Here is a 20,984-nt window from a genome sequence, read left to right as displayed (position 1 = left end):
CCACTGTGCCCATGGTACTATTGTACTACCTTTCCTCTCGACTATGGGCTGCCACAGCTAAATGGGCTGCTGCTACAGAGTATCCTGAAGTCTGTAATTTCAGTAAGGTTGCCCCAGGTGAGCTCTTTTTTCTCTCAATGCCCACAGTATTTTAGATAGGTTATGTTATGCTTTATGCCATGTAATATTTTTATGTTTTATGAGTGGGACTTTTTCTGCTCCAGAAGTAATTTCCACTGCTCAATTCTATGTGCAGTTTTGTAGTGAAATTGGTTTAATAAATGCTGGGATTTCTCAAAACCCTGAAATTACATCTTTGATCAATGCTAGTTTTGACCACTGCTGCTGAATAGGTTTTTTCTTAGAGTAACATGTTAATATATGGAGCTATTTTTTCCCTTATCTTTCTGATCTTTCTCATTGAAAGCATTCTTAGTTTATATTTATGTGCTGTAAATAGCTGGAAATATTTTAGATGTCTAACTCTTCAAACCCTGAAAATGGAGCTTGATTTCAAACTGCATTTATGCTGCTTTTACCTTATACCCTAAGGAAATAAGGATTACTCAGTGACATTCTTTGTCTTCCCATCCTTCTCTCAGCCCTCTTCTCCGTCAGTAACTTTTGAGCCCACTGGCAATTTCTACTGCTTCTGGCAGAGAGGAGAGGAAATTGGAGCAAGTCCTTGCAAGTCACCTGCAGTTGGGTAGGGAAGAGAAACTCAGTGTAGTGCCCCCACTGAGTGCCAGCCTGCCTGTCTGGCATCAGCATCTGTATGGGTGCACAGCCCCATGCACACGTGTACCCCCATGCTCATATCAAAACCACCCAGCCACAGGCTGATGGCACCAGCTATTGTACACAGAGATATTTGCAGGGCATGGAGAGAAAGAAGGGCAGGTAAGTGCTGCAACTGACATATAGCTGGGAAGTGAAGCTGTGAGGGATCTCAGCTTTTTATGGGAAAATGGGTTCTGTTGCACTATAAGGCATAGATTTGCACAGCCAGGCTTCCTTAGGGTTTTTGGCTCGTGCAAGTGTGTGTTTAGAACATGCGATATGCTTTCCTGTATCTTGTTTGGGTAAAGGTTGGTTTGTTTTTGTGTTTTTTTTTTTTTTTTTTTTTTTTTTAAATAGCCATTTTTCTGGTAGGAAGGGTAGAGGAAAGAAAGTGTTTGCATTAGAAGTGATGCTGCCCACTCTTGTGGAGGAACAGGACTTCACATTTCCATGGATCAGATTCTGCAATTACACAGCTTGCTTGTTTGGCCAGTTCATCTGCTAAACCTGACATGAAGCCAGAATGAAAGCAGAGATTTTCCCATTACAGAATACCAAATCTATGATAAGCCATGCCATGAAAATTCAGTTTTTAAGGAGGTGGGGAGAGAATGAGGGAAACTCCAACTGTTGCTGCAAGATAAACAATGAGTTTTGCAGTGCTTCTAGAATCTGTTTTTCAGGGATCTCATAAACAACAACTGTAAGCCAAAGGAGCAGTGAGAGAAGAAAACCAGCAGAATTTGGGATGGGAAAATTTAAGCAGGAGTTTGAATAACAGTTTTAGCCTAGCAAGCCAGCTGCATGAGAACTTTGGACACAGCTGGGTAATGCAAGTAATTGCTACAGAAAGAGGCCTGTGAATATCGTACTTAAATCTGGGTTTATTTTGCACAACGATGCAGTGAACATCATTGATGATCTTGATTATGTTCGTATTTTTTTCTTATACTACTAATTCCCTCACAAGAAAGTACTTAAACCAATCACCACTTCTGCTTTCCCTACAATCAAGTTATAGCATTGAAATCTATTTATAGGCGGAGTAACAAATGTTTCTGAAAGGAGTTACACTCTGACAGCACAGACAGAGAAAGGTTTTCTCAAAGATTACTACTTAAATAGGATATATTCTCAAAGATTATCACTTAAATAGGATATAAATATTGCAATCTATGCATCTTTTGCCATGAGGCACAAGATCACTGACAGCACATATTTTTACCTGTATATGCATATAGTCTTCATAACTGCAGCCTGCAAAGTTCATAACTTCAGAATTCCAGAAGCAAACCAAGAATACAAATTGAGGGAGGCAGAATTGTATTTGTTGTCCCAAAAACCCAGGGGATTTGATTGCATCCCTAATACTAGTTATTCACTAAAACTAAAATAAAAATTGGAAGCAAATAAATTCTCTGAACAAATCCTGCATTGCCACAATTATATGAGCTGCCATCTAAGCTGCCTGGCTACCATTCAGGCCTGAATCACATTTCTGGACAAGAAGTAACCCATGCACGCCCTTTGAACAATACTCTCTTCTCCTTGAGCTTCCTTTACCTCCCACCTGGCTTTGCTGCAGTTCTCAATTAAATTTGTTTCAAAATGCTTTCTTACCTGCATAGTGGTCAAACACAGTGGGGACATACTCCTCTGGGAAGGCATCATTGGCATAACTCATCAGCAAACAGGTTTTCCCAACTGCACCATCCCCAACCACCACACATTTTAACATCTTCTTCGTGTTATTTCTGCTCCCGTCAGTGCAGTTGTCATTTTCCTTGCAGTTCATTCTTGCTGTTGCTGCTGCTGCCGCTGCTCTTGCTTCTCCCAGGACTTTCAAGTGCACATGAAGGAAAAATGAAGTGCGATTGTATTGACTTTTCCTGAGTTTGGAGGGGGGGGCAGCAAATCTCAAACTCAGGAAATCATACTAATGTTTCCAGGCTGTCACAGCCACTTCTAACAATTACCAGATCAGTAAAGAGAATCATCGATGTGAATAAATTAAATATACAGAGAGAAATATCATAAAAAAGCTATCTGTCCCTCCTCATTTGTCGGAGTCAGGAAATCTTCATCCTGCTTAGGAGTTCTCAGTATTTATTGCGACTTAAGAAATATCAGCAGCCTGCGGCTTTGATTCGCGTTTCCCTTCCTCCAGCTTGGCTGCAGGATTCAGGGATTCCTGTTAAATCCACTCCATTTTCCATTTCATTTCTAACATGGAGGAGAGCCTGGAGGTTTTTAATGGAGTTTTTCCTTTCTTTCTCCAGCTTGCTGTGTGTCAGGAAATCATGGGTTTCCTGCTGAATTCCATATTAGGATCAGTGGGCTTGTGAAGGGCTGCAAACAATGGGAGCTCTGTGTGTATTTGTACTTTGGAGGAACTCTGCCAGGACATTGAGAAAGAAAAACACTAGAGGTCTCTCTGCAGACCCAAGTTTTTAGGCTTCCTGCTCCATCCCGTGCTCAAGCTGCTTTCTGGGCTGCAGCGCTGGGACCAGCCAGGAGGATTTCGGAGAGGCTGTGGAAGTCACGGGTGTTGGATCTACACAGCCAGGCAGGGTATGGGGAGGCTGCAGGCTGTGCCCATGTCTCAGGGTTGCCTGTTTTTCCCAGGTGCAATCTCCTCTGATCTCAGATAGATATTTTCTTCCATTTGGGAGGGGAAGAGGGGGAGGTAGAAAGGCAGACAGGAGGTATAGTGGGTAGGTAATAGCTTAAGATCATATTTCTGTGTCTGTAGCTCTTTAAAGAATTTGTTATAAAGAATAAATAATTGATTTTTCAATTCAGGCACTCGGGAAGCTAATTTCACCTCAAACACACACATACACACAAAAAAAAAAAAACCAACAAAAAGAGGGATTTTTCCCCTCCTAGTGTATGCATGTAAATACAGACAGAGAGAGAAAAAAAGTGAAATTAAGAGCAATAGAAATTTAAAAAATATAAAAAATTAAACCACCACATAGCAATCTGTGGAAAACCATCTTTGAACTGTGTGATTCCTGTCCCCTCTCCTGCTTTGTTTTGGTGTTTCACGTGCCTCCCAAGTCTTTCTTCCATTTAAATACATAACAGGGTATAAGCGCATGAGGGGCCAAACTTCTTGTTCCTTCCACAGGAAAGATTTTGCTATTTCCAGGAGAAACGAGCCATGCACTAACATAAAACCCAGTTCAGCAGCCCAGCACATCCCGCTGGCTGTGTTTCCCTTCCATAAGAATTGAAGGCTTTGAAAGGGGGAAACACTCCCTGCTGGGACTCCACTGGGAAGCACACTGGTGCTAAACGCTTCCGCTGCCTTGCTCATGCCTGGTTTGAAAGAAATGCCCCAAAGCACATGTAGGCTTGGAGCAATGCACGCCTGAGAGTGTAAAGACCAAAAAACCTTACAAAGGAACTGTCTTAGCCTCAGATTGCAGAAGTAAAACTCAACCTTAATAATGAACCTCTTTAGCCTCAAACTGTGTGTTTGTCAGTTTTTGGACACTTCAGTTGAACAGGGTGCTGGGCCATCTAGTCTAGATCATGCTTTTCCAAGACAGGTTGGACCAGATGATCCATGATTTTGCAGTGAAGGGACACAGCAGATCCACCTGCAGTCTCCCCTGGACAGGCTAAGCCCCACCACTATCAGAGCTCTTCAGTGATGTAATTGTATGCTGGACCTGCTTTGAACATCTTTCCCAAGAAGTGACAGATGGATAAAACATGTAAGCAGTGTTAAACAAGGTTGGTTTGTTTACCTGAAGAGCCCCAGGGAGCTTTACTTCCTGTCTCTTATCAGGAGTCTTGGCCATTCAGTAATTTGTGCACAATGTCCCATGTTCTTAATCTTCTTCATGTCCTCTTCCATGTTGACACCAGGTTTCTCAGTAGACAGTGTTAGGCTCAACATTACAATCACTGACACAGGGCATCACTAAAGGGTTTCCCACAGTTAGGAGTTCAGGTGGTATCCTCTTAACTTCAAAACTACAGCCCAGGGCTGAGGTTTACCCAAGAAAACTTGTGAGCTCTGAGCACCTAAACCCTCATTCTCTAAGCATTTACTCTGCTGATCTTTTCCACAATCAGCAAAACAGCTGGGTCATCCTGAAGGGCCTCAGTGTTACAGGGGTTTACTTTTTAAGCTTCTTTCTAGTTGCAGTTGAGATCAAACTCCAAGCCTATGCCTCTGTTTAGCGATTTTGTAGCTGGGTAGGTAACAGCACTACTTTGGCATGATGAAGCTGCCTACAAACAGGGTTATTTGTAATGATTAGCGAAGATCAGAAGGTCTCATGATTTTGTCTCAATCCAGGACTTTATTGCTCTTTCATTAATCAGGTTAGAAATGGTCAGGTTTTCTTACAAGATCTCTGTCATTCCCATCTCACAGATCCAATAGGAGCAGGCTGGTTCCAAGCCACAAAGTTTGGAAAAACCTGGCTGAAATTAAAACACGAATCCAGTTATTCTAAATGCTTGGAAAGCTCGTTTAAATCAGTGTGGTTCTCAGGTATCTAACCCAGTTTTATTCCTATTCATGTTATTACTTTCTAGCCAAGACCACTGTGGCAAGAAAGAAAAATAAAAAATAGATATGGCCAGGTGCTATTAGCAGTGTGGTATGAAGAGACGTTTCGTAGAGACGTACGAAGAGACGGTCACCTGAGATGTTTTCTAGCATAGTTTCTCAAGCAAAGAACTCTGCTATAGATGAAGTGCCTCTGACCTTTCATCAATTAGGAAATTAACTGGCAGCATATCTATTCCTAGGACTGCAGAGTATGCCCACCTCCCATATATAGTATGGAAGCATCAGCTATATCTTTGCCAGCACTGATCTGACAGGACATCCCTGGGGCTGCTTCCTTGGGAATTAGCAAATTCAAGGCTAGCGCAAGAAATTTTAGTGAGAAGATCTGTAGGAGATTAAGGACTTACGAATTTGGTAATTAGCTCTGCAATGAGCAATATGCTTGCCAATTAACTCTATATTTCTCTGAAGGCACTGCAGGATATGATGCTCTATAATACTTTTCCTGCTCTCTTCCCCTGGCCAACCCTGCCATTTGCACATTTCTCTAGCCCCTCTTGCAATGCAGCAGTCTTCCTTTGTGCAACCTTATCACTTTAAAATTTGGCATTCAGAGGAATTTTCTCCATTAACTGGTTTCCTTACAAGACCAGACCACTTTGATTTTATGGGGGCTTTATTTTTCCTTACATCTTGTTCTCCTAACCGTTCCCTTTCATCATTCCTCCCTGGCCTAAACCAAACAGATCTGCCTGTGCATTCTCACTAATGAGAACAGGCAGCACAATGAGGTGGGGAATCTTGAAGGTGGCTGCACAACACTGAAGCTTTTCTCCCCATGTCTTGCTGCTAGAAACAGCCAAGTACAGCCACCCTCCTTCCACCTACAAGTGTTGGTGTGGGAATGAAGTTTCTGGCAGTATTGAACTCTAAATTAACCTCAGGCAAAGCTCACTTTTTTCTTACCATTTTCTAATCTGTTTAGATTGTCAGAATTTTTTTAGGGTAGGGATTGTGTTGGCATTGGACTGAACATACCAGAACCTTATTCAGTGTAACTATCACTATACTGTTCAAAACCTGGTTTTCCTGGTGATCAGATTCAGGACCTTTTCCAGACTTGCGATAAGTTAAAAGAATTTGGGACTTTAAGAGATACTCACAGTGACCATATTTTCAGAGGAGACCCCTAGTCCTAGATAGAACATCCCTGATGTGGCTCCTCTTTGTTCCTGGGTTGCCTGTATGTCCCTCTAAATTTTGAATTGAAATAATTGAAATTATCCTTATTGCTTCCATCCTCTCTTCCCCTTCCTAGTGTTCTAGGCAGCCTTTTACTCCAGTGAAGTGGTCTTTGAGACCTCAAGTGAATTTGATATATTGAAAAGCAGAAGCAGCAACTAAAGGAGAAAAAAAAAGTTTATCAGTGAGCACAGGAGGGGTGGAAGTGCTCTGTGTGATGCCTTTTTAGAGGCAGCTTGCTGAAGGGCAGGTGGTGACATCCACCTTTGGGGCTTGTTGAGTAAGGGCAAGCCTCTTTACAGCCATCACACACTATCAGTCACACTATCACCATAACACCACCATGGTGGTCCATGACAGCAGTGGGGGCTTCCCCGTTTCATGTGCTTCCATGGATACAATTAGTGTGACAGGATTTCACAGACACACTATGGGAAAGATGAGCTTATGAAACAAATTACTGCTGGGAGATGAGGTCACACAAAGGATGATTCATGTCCTGTCCATCAGAACATGTCCAGCAGCTTCCCAGGGGCAGATGCTATATAATGAGAATTGCACATGGTGTATTTGCGTGTTTGCGAATGGGAAGAGGTGTTTCCAACTAGGAGAGATGTTGCATATCTTGTTACCTTACACTTCATTCTGTGTCACTCACTCTAGATTTTTGTTGTGTTACTCACCTATCCACACAGCTGGTGATACTTGTCCAGAGTCTGGATTTCCAGCTGTTCTGTTCATAGGTATTTGGATTTGGACACTGAAGACGAGTTTTCCTTGGAGGCATGAAAGTTGCCTCTCCCCTCCCCTTCCATCCCCTTCTGTCTCCTCCCCTCCCCTTCCACACCCTTCTTCACCCCTCCTCTTCTCTGTCTCCTTCTCCCTATCCTTCTCCCTAGAGTAGAGCTGATGGCTGATTAAAACTGTTTACCTCTCTTCTTATGACAGTGGAGAGAAGTGGACATATGTAAGCGTTCAGCCTGGGATTAGCATAGGAGGAAAAATATCACTTTAGGGAATTTATTCCTCCCTACTACAATGTTTTATATAGGTCTTTTTTTCCCTAAATTATATTTGGTTTAGGCTGAGCAATACAGCAGGAAGTCAAACAAGTAGGAACTTCATCTATGCCTTTTCTGCATCTTGAAATGGCATTTGCCTCTGCAGAAGGTGAACTGCTGGGAATGTAAAAGGCTGCAATCAGGAAATCAAGCTGCACTGAGGGAACCAAAATTGTAACCAATTAGCACTGCGCATGCACGCATGCAGTGAAGTCATTAAAGAACAAATCTATTTTGTTCACCTCTGAGTAATGCTTGGGACATAATCTGCAATTTCTTTAAAAGCAGAGAAACTTCCCCAAGTTAGATGTGACCAAATGTAAAGTCTCCAACTTTTAGACACAGACAGCTAGTTTCTAAAAACGTGCCCATTGGAATCTGTAGGTTTTCAGCTCCCCCCTTTTTCAGGCCCAATTGCCAAGCTGGCTTTATCACTGAAATGAACACATGGCTGATTCATACAACATTCACGCAGAGTTTTTGCTTTCTTGGAAAGAAGGGAGCAGGCTGCTTCCAGGGAGAGAATGTGCTTTTGTGGTTCATGTGACCATTTTGCCTCTGTTCAAAAATAAGAAGGCTGGTGCTGTCTCCACATTCCAGGAACAGGCAGATGGAAGGAGAATCAAAGTGGAAAGCTAAGGGATGTCACATTCTTTCTTCTGTGTCTCCTTGGTGAGCCTATTAGAATCATAGAATAGTTAGGGTTGGAAAGGACCTTAAGATCATCCAGCAAAGCTTTGCGACAAAGGCACTGCAATTAGACTTGGGAACACCATTTTCAAACCTGCTGCTCCGACTTGCACAAGTGGAGCAGATCATTTAGATGATGCCCTTATCTCATGTGTAAAACAGGAATGAAGAACATTTCCCTTTTTTCTTCCTGTTTATACTGTTAATCTTCAGGGCAGGGACCAGCTCCTGCATTGTTTGAAGGGTGTGGGTCTATGGCAGAGAAACCCAATTTACTTGCTGATTGTCACCAAGAAACTGTCTGGTTTGACTTCACAGTGTGCTTTTCAAAGGAGATAACATGTAGGAAACTCTTCTACTTCCTCCCCCTCCATCCTCTTCACATTAGATTTTTGCTGGCTGACCTCCCCCAGCTCACTATAGGGAGAGCTTGGCTTTCCACCAGTGATGGAGTCAATGGGAGGAACGCTGGTAGTAGCAGCTTGCTTTGTTCCTTTTGTAGCAATTGGAGGTTTTATTTACTTTGCCAAATCACCTTCTTGCTTTAAAGGTGTCTGGGTGTGGTGGTAAAATAAGTGAAGAAGGTAGACACCCTACATAGGCTGCTGAAATGTACGCCCAAAACAGCATGAGGCCTAACATTAGAGCATTAGGTCAATGCCTGGGGCCTATAAGTATCTGAACATGCAATGGAAGAGGGAGGGAGAGGTGAAAAAGTAGTTACAAGCCATCAGACACATTTTTGTACCTTGGGACGTCAGAGAGAAGTACGTGAGATCCCTTGGGGGTGGCTGCAGTGATTCTGCAGAACTCCCTGCAAAAGGGGAGAACCAGCTTGCCATCACCTTCAGCAGATGCCTATGGCTCAGCTCCTCTCCACCAGGGATGGTCGTATTACTGACTCAACAGCACTAGCACAGCCCTGCATCCCTCCTCAGCTACCTCTAGTGTTTACAAAATGCACCTAGCTTAAGGGCCTCAGCATGGGCTATCTGAACCTGTGGAAATGTGTTCCTGTGCTTTCAAAACCGTATACCCCAGTGCTTTCCAAGAGATCTACACAGCTTTGTAGTGCTTTTGCTGCAGGTAGCACAGCTGTTAATGTACCTGTGATAACATATTTGGTTTGTGTACAGCATAAGCTGCAGTCACAGCTTTGCAGGCATGCTGCTATAGGTGCTCCTGGTGCTCTCAGGCTGATTTAGAAATTTTCACCCATCTGTGTCTCCTCTATCTACTTGCTGTCTGGCTCATTCCTCCTATGGGAAGGCTCTGATACCCCTCAGGAGGAAGCAGAGGAAGCTCTGCTTATTTAGCAGTGGCCACTTGTGCAATTTAAATATAATGTATCACTGGGGAACTGTGACTTTTAAATAATGCAGTAGGATGCTGTGCCCTGCACCATGCTGCAATTAAGTGATGTTGCCCCCATGAAGTTTTTAAGGGTCAGGGCTCCCTTTCGCTGCTTGCCTTTTTCTCACAGTAGCACACTGATGTCAAACGGGCCTGGCTGCACATTTGCCACCACCTCAGAGCTCTCTGTGTTACTTCCAGTGTCTGCCATTACATGGCAGGAATCCCGGTGGGTTTTCTTAGTTCAGAAGCACTTGAGACCATGTTGTCTTCATGGAAATCTATTTTGCAATGGTGATACGTCAACAGATTTAGTGGGCAAAGCTGACTCTTAAGAATTTCTGATTTTGTTGAACTTCATTGGAGTCAAAGGTCCTGTAACACATCAGAGAGGTTGCAAAGTCTCAATTGTTATAGTAATGGTCAGATACAGGTTCTGTTTGCTTCAGCAGATGTCCAGGAGGTGACTGGGGGATCTGTTCTCTTTCTTGTCTCTCTGATTTGCACTCTGCAGGCATCAGACCTGATTATTTGGCTTATGGAGGGATGCACTCTACATTTTCTAACATGGAAGGAAGCATGTAATTTTTCATTACATGTGGAAGTGGCTTTTGGACAGAAGCCTCTATGTCCTCTTTCCAAAGGGGATCAGCGCAGTATGGAGATAAACAGATGTCTCAAAATAAGTGGGTTTATTTAACATATGAAGCAAAACATTAGAAGAACTAACTTGATAACAGCAAGCAGCTGATAAGCTTCTGCAGTTTAAATTTCAGACTTTGATGGATGTTGCTCATGAGTGACAGGAGCAGAACAACCCCAATTTACATGTTGTAACTAATGCAGGTGATCTGGAGACAAGGCCTGATCTCAGTAGGCATCACCCAGTATGATTCTTTTCTTGGAAAAGCTTTTCCAAGGCTCTGGGCTCACTGAGGTCATATGAGCCCTGTGACCAGATGTTACACTGGCTTTTGTCAAGGGATCCAGCTGTGAAGCCTTCCTTTTGTCACAGAATGGCTTTTTTCCACTCAAACATCCGAGTGGCCTGAGAGCACACTGCTGCAGGAACCACTTGTAATCATACCCTCCAGAGCAATTCTTCTTTAATGCCCTGCCACACAGGTAGTGATGATGGTGAGGCACAGCCAGGCTCCCACATTTAGTCCTGAACCCACCAGCCTTTGTCACCAACATCAGCTGAGCTGAGAGCCCCACGTAGCAGGTGCTGTTTAGGTACACAATAACAAAGGAACATGGTGGCTTCCAAAAGCATTTCAATCCTTCCTGTTCTCTCTGTAGATTTATCAGCCATGTCTCATCCCTATCTGAGAAGGGAAAGCACTGGAGTCCTGGAAGAAGTTGTGTCTTTCCCTCTCCTCTGGTGGCAAATAAACATCAGGAATGAGGTGCTTCATTTCAGCCTTTACCATTACACTTTGAAATGCTCCAGTGATTTTTTAATCCTTCCTGTAGATCATCAGAGCTTTGTCTACTTTCCAAGTAGCTGTTGAGACCAATTCTGCTGTATTAGCTACTGGAAAATAATATAAATAATAATCCCGAGTTTAAGTCACTCATTATTTACTTCAGTACTGGCATGGTGCTTATGTACAATTCTCCTCTTTCCTAGGAGTCTTGAGCACTGTTAGTTTTTTTACCAGATTAGAAGTACAGCTCAGACTGGCATCCCTCATTTCAATGTCTCTTTCTATTTTACCCAGACCATCCTGGGCTGTATTTTGATTATGGAAGAAAAAGAAGGGAAAAAAAAGAAAGAAAAAAAAAAAGGAAAGAAAAAATGAAGAAACTTTGTGGGTTTTTCTCTTCCCATGTGACTTCCAACATTTTTTGACCAGGTTCAGTTACAGTCCTTTTCCAAATTTAAACTGAGGTGAGGAGGATTGGAAGGCAGTCCATTGGGAAATCACACTAGAGTGTGTTCATGTGACAGATCTTTCTGCAACTTGTCATGCTGTGAATAGCAGGGCAACAGCCTTTCAGCACTCAACCATGTCACTGCCTGCCTTGCTTTTGATGGAACTGGGGTGAGTGTGTGCTTGTGGAAACAAGGGAAAACTTAGCTAGTGTTTTTTATCTCAGGAAAAGGTCTGGTTTGTGTTCACGTTCAATATTTGCATAATAATATATTAATTTAATTGTCCTCCTGCTCCTATTGCTCTGTGCTGGCATGTAGAATTCACATTCAGTAGTGCTTTGAAGACAGCAGTGGAAACGTGCTCATGTTTCATTAAGCATTAATTATACAAAAGTACAGAGAGCAGCCCCAGGCCCACAGCATTTGCAGTCTAAAGGTGCAAATGACATTAGGGGAACCAAAAGAGAAAGTGCTGTCCAGTTGACGTGTGAGGTAGTGTTGTTGCTAGAAATAGCAGCCCCTGCCCTTGGCTCATAAATCGGTGGTTATCTCCTGTTAAGTTAAACGCCTTTGTGTCATGTGCTGTGCCTACAGCAGGTTGCTCTGAAAGCAAGACCAGGGCCAGATTAGCTGTTTATAGGATTTTCGTGCTGTGGGATCTGTCACTCTGTAGTACAGTGCTAAAACTGTCCTGCCAGTGCCACTTCACTACGTGGTAGATAACCCATGGACTCAGGCTGGGACTCATCCATGTTTCTCCATAACAGCAGAGATGTTTGCTTGGAAATGTCACTTGGAAAAGTATATTCCCCCTACCTACCCAGCTGTATCAAAGACTGTAAAGACACAAGCAGTGAAAATCTGATGACAAAGGGGCTTTTCCTTAGTTTAACTCTTTCATTCTCCTGTGGTTGCCTGTCCCTGTTGTCTGTGCTTGAATTTAGAATCATGGAATCATAGAATAATTTGAGTTGGAAGGGACCTTCAAATGTCATCTAGTCCAACCTCCCTGCAATGAACAGGAACATCTTCAGCTATACCAGGTTGCCCAGAACCACATCCAGCCTGGCCTTGAATGTCTCCAGGGATGGTGCATCCACCACCTCTCTGGGCAACCTGCGCCAGTATTTTACCACCCTCATTGTAAAGAGTTTCTTTCCTCCCACCCAGCCTGAATCAACATGCATTGTAAACCCCTGTGGTTAAAAATACAAATTGCAGAAAATACACCATCTTAATATCTGCTTTTAAGCTGCATTAATGCAAAGGAAGTGAGAGTTACTTGTGCCTTACAGTGAAACAGAAGGGAAATTTTGAAGTTTATCTCTACACTATGTATTTTCTCTTTCAGTATTCATCCTCTCACATCAGCTGCAGCCATTCTGCCCCAAGGGGCAAAATCTAACTCTGGACACTTCCCTGCAGCTGAATTTCTTTGTCTGACCAGTTCCTTGGTTCCCAGCCAACAGAAATCAGTTTAGGAACCAACAGGTTGGCAAATTTGGGGTTTTGAGAAGAGTGGATTCAACATGGGCTCAAAACCCAAGTGATTATGAAAATATAGCTATGAGATCTTCTCAGTTGCACAACAGCATCCCACCTCTTCTCTTTCTTTCCAGAGAATAGAAACCACTTTTACATCTGAGCAGGACAGATCTGATCAGGCAAGCAATTTCACATAACCATGAGGTTACCTCTCACTATAGGCAACTGCTAACAGCTGTTGTTTCCCACTGTGGATACACACAGCTTTGTTTTTAGGATGCAGGGGAAAACTTGGGCTTTCAAATCCTAACAAGCTATTTGCTTCTCCTTTTCTTTCTCTTCACACAGTTAACCTCTGTATCCAGCCACAAAGACATTTTCTGGATAAGAGTATGGTTGAGCAGGTGATATTCCAGCCTCTCCTTCCTCTCTGTAATTAGCAGCCACAAACATGGAGCTGGGTCTGACCCTTTGCCGTTTTTTTTTGCTGAGGCTTTTATTAATTTGACACTAGCTTTCATTAGCAACTCACCAGGTAGCTGTAACAAACACTCAGCTGTACCTGACAGAAAATAGTGGGTTTGTCTGCTCAGAAGGTTATACTGAGTGTCAGGGGCCAACTGCAGTTTGAATCCTGGGGAACGCTCCAACTGTTTGATGGAGAAAACATGGAGAATTAAGGTGGAAACATTACAGCTTAAAAGCAGGATTTGTGTCACCCTGAGCTACCAACCTCTGTTATCATGGTGTATCAAAACTCTCACTCTCTGTGGAGCTGGCCAGTAGCAGGAGGTTTTTAATACCCCTAATGTCACTGTTTCTGGGGGGATATGCCCTTGTTGTCTGTAAACTAATTTAAAATGAAGAGTTGTTTCTTTTGTTAGCTGAGGGAGATTTTTTTTCATCTTCTGATGTTTTTCGTTGTTTCTGTGGAAAACTGTTCCCAGTGCTCTTGTGATCCTTTTGCTCCTGCTCTGCCTGCTTCTGGTATAAGGACACTGTGCAGAGGAATGTTTGGACACCTCAAATTATTTAAATTACCTTTTCTTTTTTTTTTTTTTTTTTTTTTTTGCCAGACACTGTGATAATGGCCACAGTATGTGCAAATCTGAGTATTCTCTTGTTTTGGTGGACCTACTTATACCTTGGTTTCATATGGTGTTTTGTCTCAGGTTCCTTTACCCTAATGCAGTTTGATGGCAATGTTCACCCAGTGTATGCTCTATCTGGAAAGGAGGACATCCTTTCATCCTTTGACAAACTTGAAAAGCTCTCTCAGAAAGTATGTCTTCATTCACAGTGAGTCTCATGACTTTACCCCAGATTTCTGCTATGATCTGGTTGCTAGAATCAAGGACTCCATCCTCTCCATATTGATTCTTCACTCTTCAATAGTTTACAATCTCTTCTGTCTTTTGCTGTTGCCCAGTGCAAACATCTCCTGTTTCCCCTTCGGTGTGAAAAGGTACATTATTCAACACAAAAGCATCATTCAGTACTATCTAGTGGCTCAGCACTGTGGAGTATGAACCTCTGTCCAACAGTGGATACTGTATAGCATTAAGCAAATATGTCCCACGCATCCCTTGCATAGCTCATTTCTCCAATCTATCTGCTGAAGGTAGTTTTAAAGTATCCATGGTACTATCCATATTTTCACCTGTTCTTGACTCATGATTTGGTTCTTCTGCCTAGTAATTTCTCCTCCAGCATAAACAAAAACCACTGATCCTTTTAGCCTCAGGCCATTGCTCTGTGCTGTTTATCCTCTGTGTCTGGAGTAAAACTTTGGTGGTTTCTGAAAAGCTATGGATGCGCTGAACAGTTAGGTGACACAGTGTGCCGGTGGTCAGTGCGTGTTTAAGGAGTGCTGCAGTTAATGCTTTATTCTCCCTGTGCAGATTTAAAGATGGTGACCCCAAATGTACGTCATGTATTTTTACCATTGTTGAACAGATAAATCTGGCATTTGAATTCTCTTGAAAGCTTGCTAATTTCTGTCTCAGATCCACTCAAGATCTCAATGAAGCTTCCATGAAATAGCTTTGTGGTTGAGACAGGAGCTCCTTTCTCTCTGATATTCTGGGGGGACAGCATATAATATTATGTGTGCCTGGTAACTGCAAGTAGTCTTACTGTGGTCACTAACACTTGCTACTAATTCTAGTGAGTGTATAAATTGTCCCATGCTGCTCTGCTTCCCTGGTTGCTTCCATTTTCAATGAGGTATAATTCGTAGTCCTTCAAACTGCACCCTGCACTCATTTGCAAAGCAAAATTGCTCCTAGGTGTAGGCAAGTGTGGGATGAAGGATAGGACATCTAGACATCATAAAGCAGCAATCTGTGTCCAAAGCATGACCCAATGCAGTTTTACAGCTGCCAGCAGAGGGGTAACCAGCCATGTAGACAACAGCTGCATTGCCAAGGAACAAAATTACAGAGCCAGATGTTCCTCTTGGAAGTACAGTACACTGAACTTGGCAGATGAGTGCTATAGCTGCCAAGTACAGCTCTTATTTGGTCATAGGTAATGATCCCTCTATCAGGGAATGTGGAGGAAAAAGACCACACAGAATATCCTCATCAAAATGTTATTGTTAAAACATTAACTTCTCTTGGACCAAAAAGATTTTGGAGCTCCATGGCAACCTTCACATCTTGTTTGAAGGATGATGTTGTTTACTACCAGGCATGAAGTGAGAAACAGTAACTGAAGCCAAGTGCTTTCAAGGTATTTGTTACTGAAAGGTGACTAACAGGCTGATTTTTTATAGCAACCACAGTTGCCTGTGGGCGCTGTTGTAGTTCTCAGCTAAGACTGCAAGTGAGAAGGAGAAATTCTGTTTCTGTCTTTGAAGTAAAAACCAGTAGTCTGGGTTTCTGAGGACATGTTTACGCTGCAGCCGTATCTGCGATGCAGAGTGATAGAGACAGACCCAATCTAGCTTTAAACTAGCCAGCTGGGTATTAGTAGAGACTAACCACTGCAGTGCAGAGCACCTTCATCAAGTCACTGCCTGTATATCTTCACAGGAAAATTTTGAAGCCTTGTTGTCTGTATTGCTGCCTAGAGCTAACACTGCTAGTGTCCACATTACTCTGCAACGGCAATATGTAGACACATAGTCCCAGATTCATGCCAACTAGTGGGATGCAATTCATGAAAGTGCTGGAGCTGGGGGGTCTGGCTATGGTGTTATCAACAAAGAATGACTGCTGCCTCCTCAGGGAGATCTACCCCTCCAAAGACTCCAGACACCGCTTTAAGTACTTATCTAGTGAGAGCACCGATGACTAAATTTTTGGACATAGGTAATATAAGCATGTCTGAAATAAATGGAGAGATGATTCGTGTCATATGCCTTCCAGTTATCTTTCTTAAAGTTTCTGAATTTGATCCTTCTCTTCTGGGACTCTTGAGTTGCAAACCCAATTCTTTCTTTAAGTATCTTCTATTTGATAACCAAATAGGAACTTACTTTCCCCTAAAAATTACTCTGGGACAACATTTCCCATGTGTGATATTAAAGTCACCCTTACACCATCAACAAATTTAAGATTCGATATCTCAGGGATTGCAGCAGAGTTTAGTAAAGCTACAGACCGTAAATGAAACTTGCAGGTCATACTGAACGATTTCTTTGTCTCCATTCGCATCTAGTTCATAGCCCTACCACTCATCAGCAGCTGAGGGAAGGAAAAGGTCAGGTTAAAAACTGTGGGTTTGGAGTGAGAACACGCTGCACTGCTCACACGCTTTCCAGGGACTCAGGGACAGTAAGTTTCTCTCCCCATCTAGTGGTCATTAAGAGACTTCTAATAAAGCAGTAGCCTAAATCTGGGTGTTTAACCGTCCTCTGTGAGTGATGCATTTTGCATTTTTTCCACGCCAGCACAGGGAGGAGGTGGTTGCTCCCTTTGTTGTAGCTAAGATGAAGGCAGAGAGGAGGATTTCTGGAGGATTCCTTTTGTTTCCAATACACTCTTAATCAAAATATGATGAGGGTAAGAAACTGAACTGATGGTAGGGAATGATTGTTAACAAGCGATTGGGAAGTGGCTGCTGATTTTTCTTTCCTCTAATCCTCCTCTGTGAGTTTTGTGGTGAATGAGAGTAAGTTTGAAATGTGACAGGGAACAGAAACATCTTCATTGCTGACAGCTTGTTTGGCCTGGCTGTCGTTGATTCTTTCTGAAAACAATGTGACATTGGGTGAGAGAACAAGAACATGAAATTAAAATTAATACTGATGTTAAGAAAGTCTGCTACTGACTTGTCTAAATCTGGGGGCTAGCAGAGTAAGCAGTGAAAGCAAATGGAGTTTGAATTTTTCCCATTCCAGTGCCCTAATTTGTTATCAGAAACATGGAAAGAATATATATAAAGCAAAAATGTGGTCATAATATTAACACAAGACATTCTGTTACGTTCCAAGAGATTACTCATGAAACACAGCCTTCAGGACTGTTAAATGGGTAGTGGCCCTTTTTGGGAAAGCAGTGCCACTCCCCTTTTAGAGTGGGTCATGAAACAGCAGAGAGAACAGTCTCAGTGATACCTTGTGCTGACTGTGGGTTACCTGTGGATGGCTTCCTGCCTCAGTGCTAGATAGTCTCTCATTATGCTTTCCAGTGCTTCATGGTAGTTCTATTATTTTGTAACTGTGAAATGAGGGGAATGATATTTTTCTTTCTGTGAATAAAGGTGACCTTTGGGGGCGCTGGGTGGAGGAGGAACTCGGAGTCTGCTTGCTCATGGTGTTGCTCCACCATCTCACCTGAGATACCTGTTACAGCCATCAGTGGTGAGCCTTCCCCTCCTGCACACTAATAAAGCCTTTTAACTGGGATTTGAACTGCTCTGAGCTCTAGGAGACTGGGACAAGCTTCCCTGGTGAGGAGACAGACATTTCCCCTCTTAGAAAAGGTGTACCCACTGCTGTAGACTTCCCATGGACTGACTCATCTATCTGACTGAGTTTGTTTTTAATAAATCCCTAAAATAGGAAGGAAATCTGAAAGTTCCATGACACCATGGAAAAGGATCAAATTCTCCTGTCAGAAGGTTTCCACATCTGAGACCACCTGTCTGGAAGGTATGGTGGGATGAGTTTGAGATGGGAAAAGTGCAAGTTAGATTTTGTCCTTATCTCACACCTAGTTATTATTTTCTCCACTTGATTCTATGGAAACCCTTCATTCTGTGCCTTACAGTCCTGTAATAAAGCAGATGGATAGAAATGTGAATCTTCCCTCTAGCTCTTATCAATACCTCTTATAACAGTAAATAGCAGAAAAACGGAGCTTGCTTGTCAATGTTACCAGCTGCCATTGCTTTCTTTAAACATAGAGTCACATATTTGTTGCTAACTTTTCTAAAATAAATAACAGCATTGGACAGGGCTGGGGGAACATTGTCTTACCTAAATAAGATCTTAGTGGCAGCTCATGTAAGATATCTTGGGTTTTTTATTTTTAATTTCAGTAGTTGTTTCCTTTTCAGAAGATATGAAAGAAGCTAGTTGAAGGCAAACTACGTCACTAATTCATCTCAAATTAAGTTAGATTGACAGCTAACCCTAATTTACGCAGTAACATATACCTATATTCATAGGGGTATATAACTGACAGTGCATCATTAATCTGACATAGCTCTATGAGCATGGGAGAGGAGTGCATCCCCTTCCCCATCAGCATCACATTTCCTGTCCCCTGCCCGAGCACAGCTGGTTCTGATTTATCTGTGGCCTCTGCTTTACCAGACATAACACGCACGTCCTTCCCTCCTGGGTGAGTACACCTTAATTGAGGCCACCTGCATATTCCTGAAATTTTACCTTTCATTATTAACACAATTAATGGAAATATTGAGTATAATTGAGCAGGATGGACCACTTCAGGAGCTCAGTGGCAACACGTGCTATCAGTCTGAGGACAACTTGTTGGGACATGATTTTGCAGGCAGATGCTCCTGGAAACCATACTTTGTTAGTTTCTCATGACTGAAATCAAGATATCCAACATTTACTACCTTCTCCTTTCCCAGTAATCCTGTCAAAGAGGGAAATTAGTTTGGGTTTGGTACAACGTGTTCTTGACGCATTCATTCTGGCTTTTTTTTTTTAATCCCTTTATTGCTCTCCTGGTGTTTATAAGCAGATTGTTTAATAATTTGCACTAGTCTCTTTCCAGACTGACAGTTTAATGGTTCCCCAGATTCTCATTTTCTACCTTTAAAAGGGAGAGGTGTTCTGTTTACTTTCCTCATATGCAACACAAGTGATTTCATGTGAAGTAGCAGCAAAAAGATATTGCATTATGACAACTATTCTGAGTCATCCTAAGGATTAATCAGAAACAACGGCAGTGATGGGACCTGAATGATAACAAAGCAGCAGGAAGAAGCCATGCAGAGGGTGTGTGGCAGCAGCAGTGGCTCAGTCAGGATGGGCTGCAGAGGGAAAAGCAATTGTCAGACAAGAATTGCACACACTGGACAATCAGTGATATCAAAACAATTGTGTATTTGCCTCTTGGTATTCTGATATTCTGGAAGGGCAATGTTGGCTTGGTGCACAGCTGTCCACCTCCAACTGTTGAAAAGCCAAACTTCCCTTTTCCAGCACTCAGTGATGGCCTGAAAGAACTGAAGGGCCAATGCACAACATTTAGCTTCAATCATACCCACTTTAATCCCTGGTGCTCAAAAAAATAAAAAAGAAAAAACCTGTAGTTTAATAAAAAATTAATTAGCTTTCCAAACAGTTTATTTTCTAGAAAAGTTTCCTTTTCTCTAGCATTACTTTATTGACCTATTCTGGTGGATTAGGTACCAGGACATGATACTTATATAAACTTCCTCAAAAAGCTATGTTTGACACAAACATCCCTTAAGGAAACTGTTCTATTCTTGCTGCTGATAACTGTATCTTTTCTTTTTTTAAATTCAGAACACAAGAACAGAAGCCATAAGAACAGAGAAATCAAGAAGACACCTGCATCGCTAATAACTTTACAATTTTCCCTTTGCCTGTCTTTGAATTAAATAAAGAAAATTATTAAATTCATTGCTAGTTTGGATCTGTCTTTACAGTGTTTGCTTCTCACAGCTTAGAAAATTAAAGTTTGGGGAAATCCCATCAATCTGGTGATAATGAATTTCAGTTTCTAACACCTTTGATGTGTAACATCACATGAAATATTTGTTCATTTAACACTGAGTTGTGATGGCATTGGGGTTGTTTGTGAGCTTCTCTCTTTTTACAGTCTAGGATTGTGGCTCAACCTTAGCCGCTCGCTATAAAGTGTAGGTCTTGTGCACAGGCACACAAGTTGACACACTAAAGGAAACAAAGGGATGACTGAATTCCTGAAGGCGAGGGCAGTTTTAAGTATTTGCAGGATCAACCCCTTAATTTGACATTATTCATTCAGAGTAAAACCAGTAGCATTGTTAAATACAGTATGCATTGCAGTGTGTTGTGCTACTGCCCACACAGTGAAGAAAGCCATTGAATAGACATTGCTATTTCCAGTTACTAGTTTTATCTGTACAGAGACAACAACCACAGAAGAAATCTTCTCTTTCATAGTAAAACCTGGATTGCCTTTCTCACTAGTTGCTGTAGCAAACAGAAAGGGACTACCTGTAGAATTTCATATCTATTCTTTGAAGAATATATCATTATTATTTGCTATTCTGTGTTGAGTTGCAGCTCAGCTTTGCATGACAGAGTACTTTTTTTGGCACAGATGCTGGAGGCGCTGCTCATGGTGTGCATCATGGCCTTATTGTTGCTAGTAAATCCACCCTCCTATGTCATGCATGGAAGAGTATTTGGGTACAGGTTTCCACCTGGTTTGAAGTGGTCTGGTGAGCTGATGTGCTGAAGTTGGTGGATAGTTTATGTGAGTTGAAGACCCGTGTCTCTCCTCACTCATCTGCCTCCCAAGCACTG

At 42.3% G+C, this 20,984-nt stretch overlaps 1 protein-coding gene across 1 annotated transcript in view; it reads right to left on the bottom strand.

Annotated features, from left to right (window-relative positions):
• Positions 1–3,045, bottom strand: part of RHOJ (ras homolog family member J) — a 62,090-nt gene extending 59,045 nt beyond the window's left edge. The window contains exon 1 of the mRNA XM_005149615.3: positions 2,401–3,045. Coding sequence (XP_005149672.1) covers positions 2,401–2,575 — 175 coding nt within the window. The 5' untranslated portion in view covers positions 2,576–3,045. The remainder of the gene's footprint in view (positions 1–2,400) is intronic.
• Between the last annotated feature and the right edge of the window lie 17,939 nt (positions 3,046–20,984).

The sequence above is a fragment of the Melopsittacus undulatus genome, chromosome 4 (genome assembly GCF_012275295.1).
Source record: "Melopsittacus undulatus isolate bMelUnd1 chromosome 4, bMelUnd1.mat.Z, whole genome shotgun sequence".
NCBI lineage: Eukaryota > Metazoa > Chordata > Aves > Psittaciformes > Psittaculidae > Melopsittacus > Melopsittacus undulatus.
This window is presented reverse-complemented; position numbering and strand designations above follow the sequence as displayed.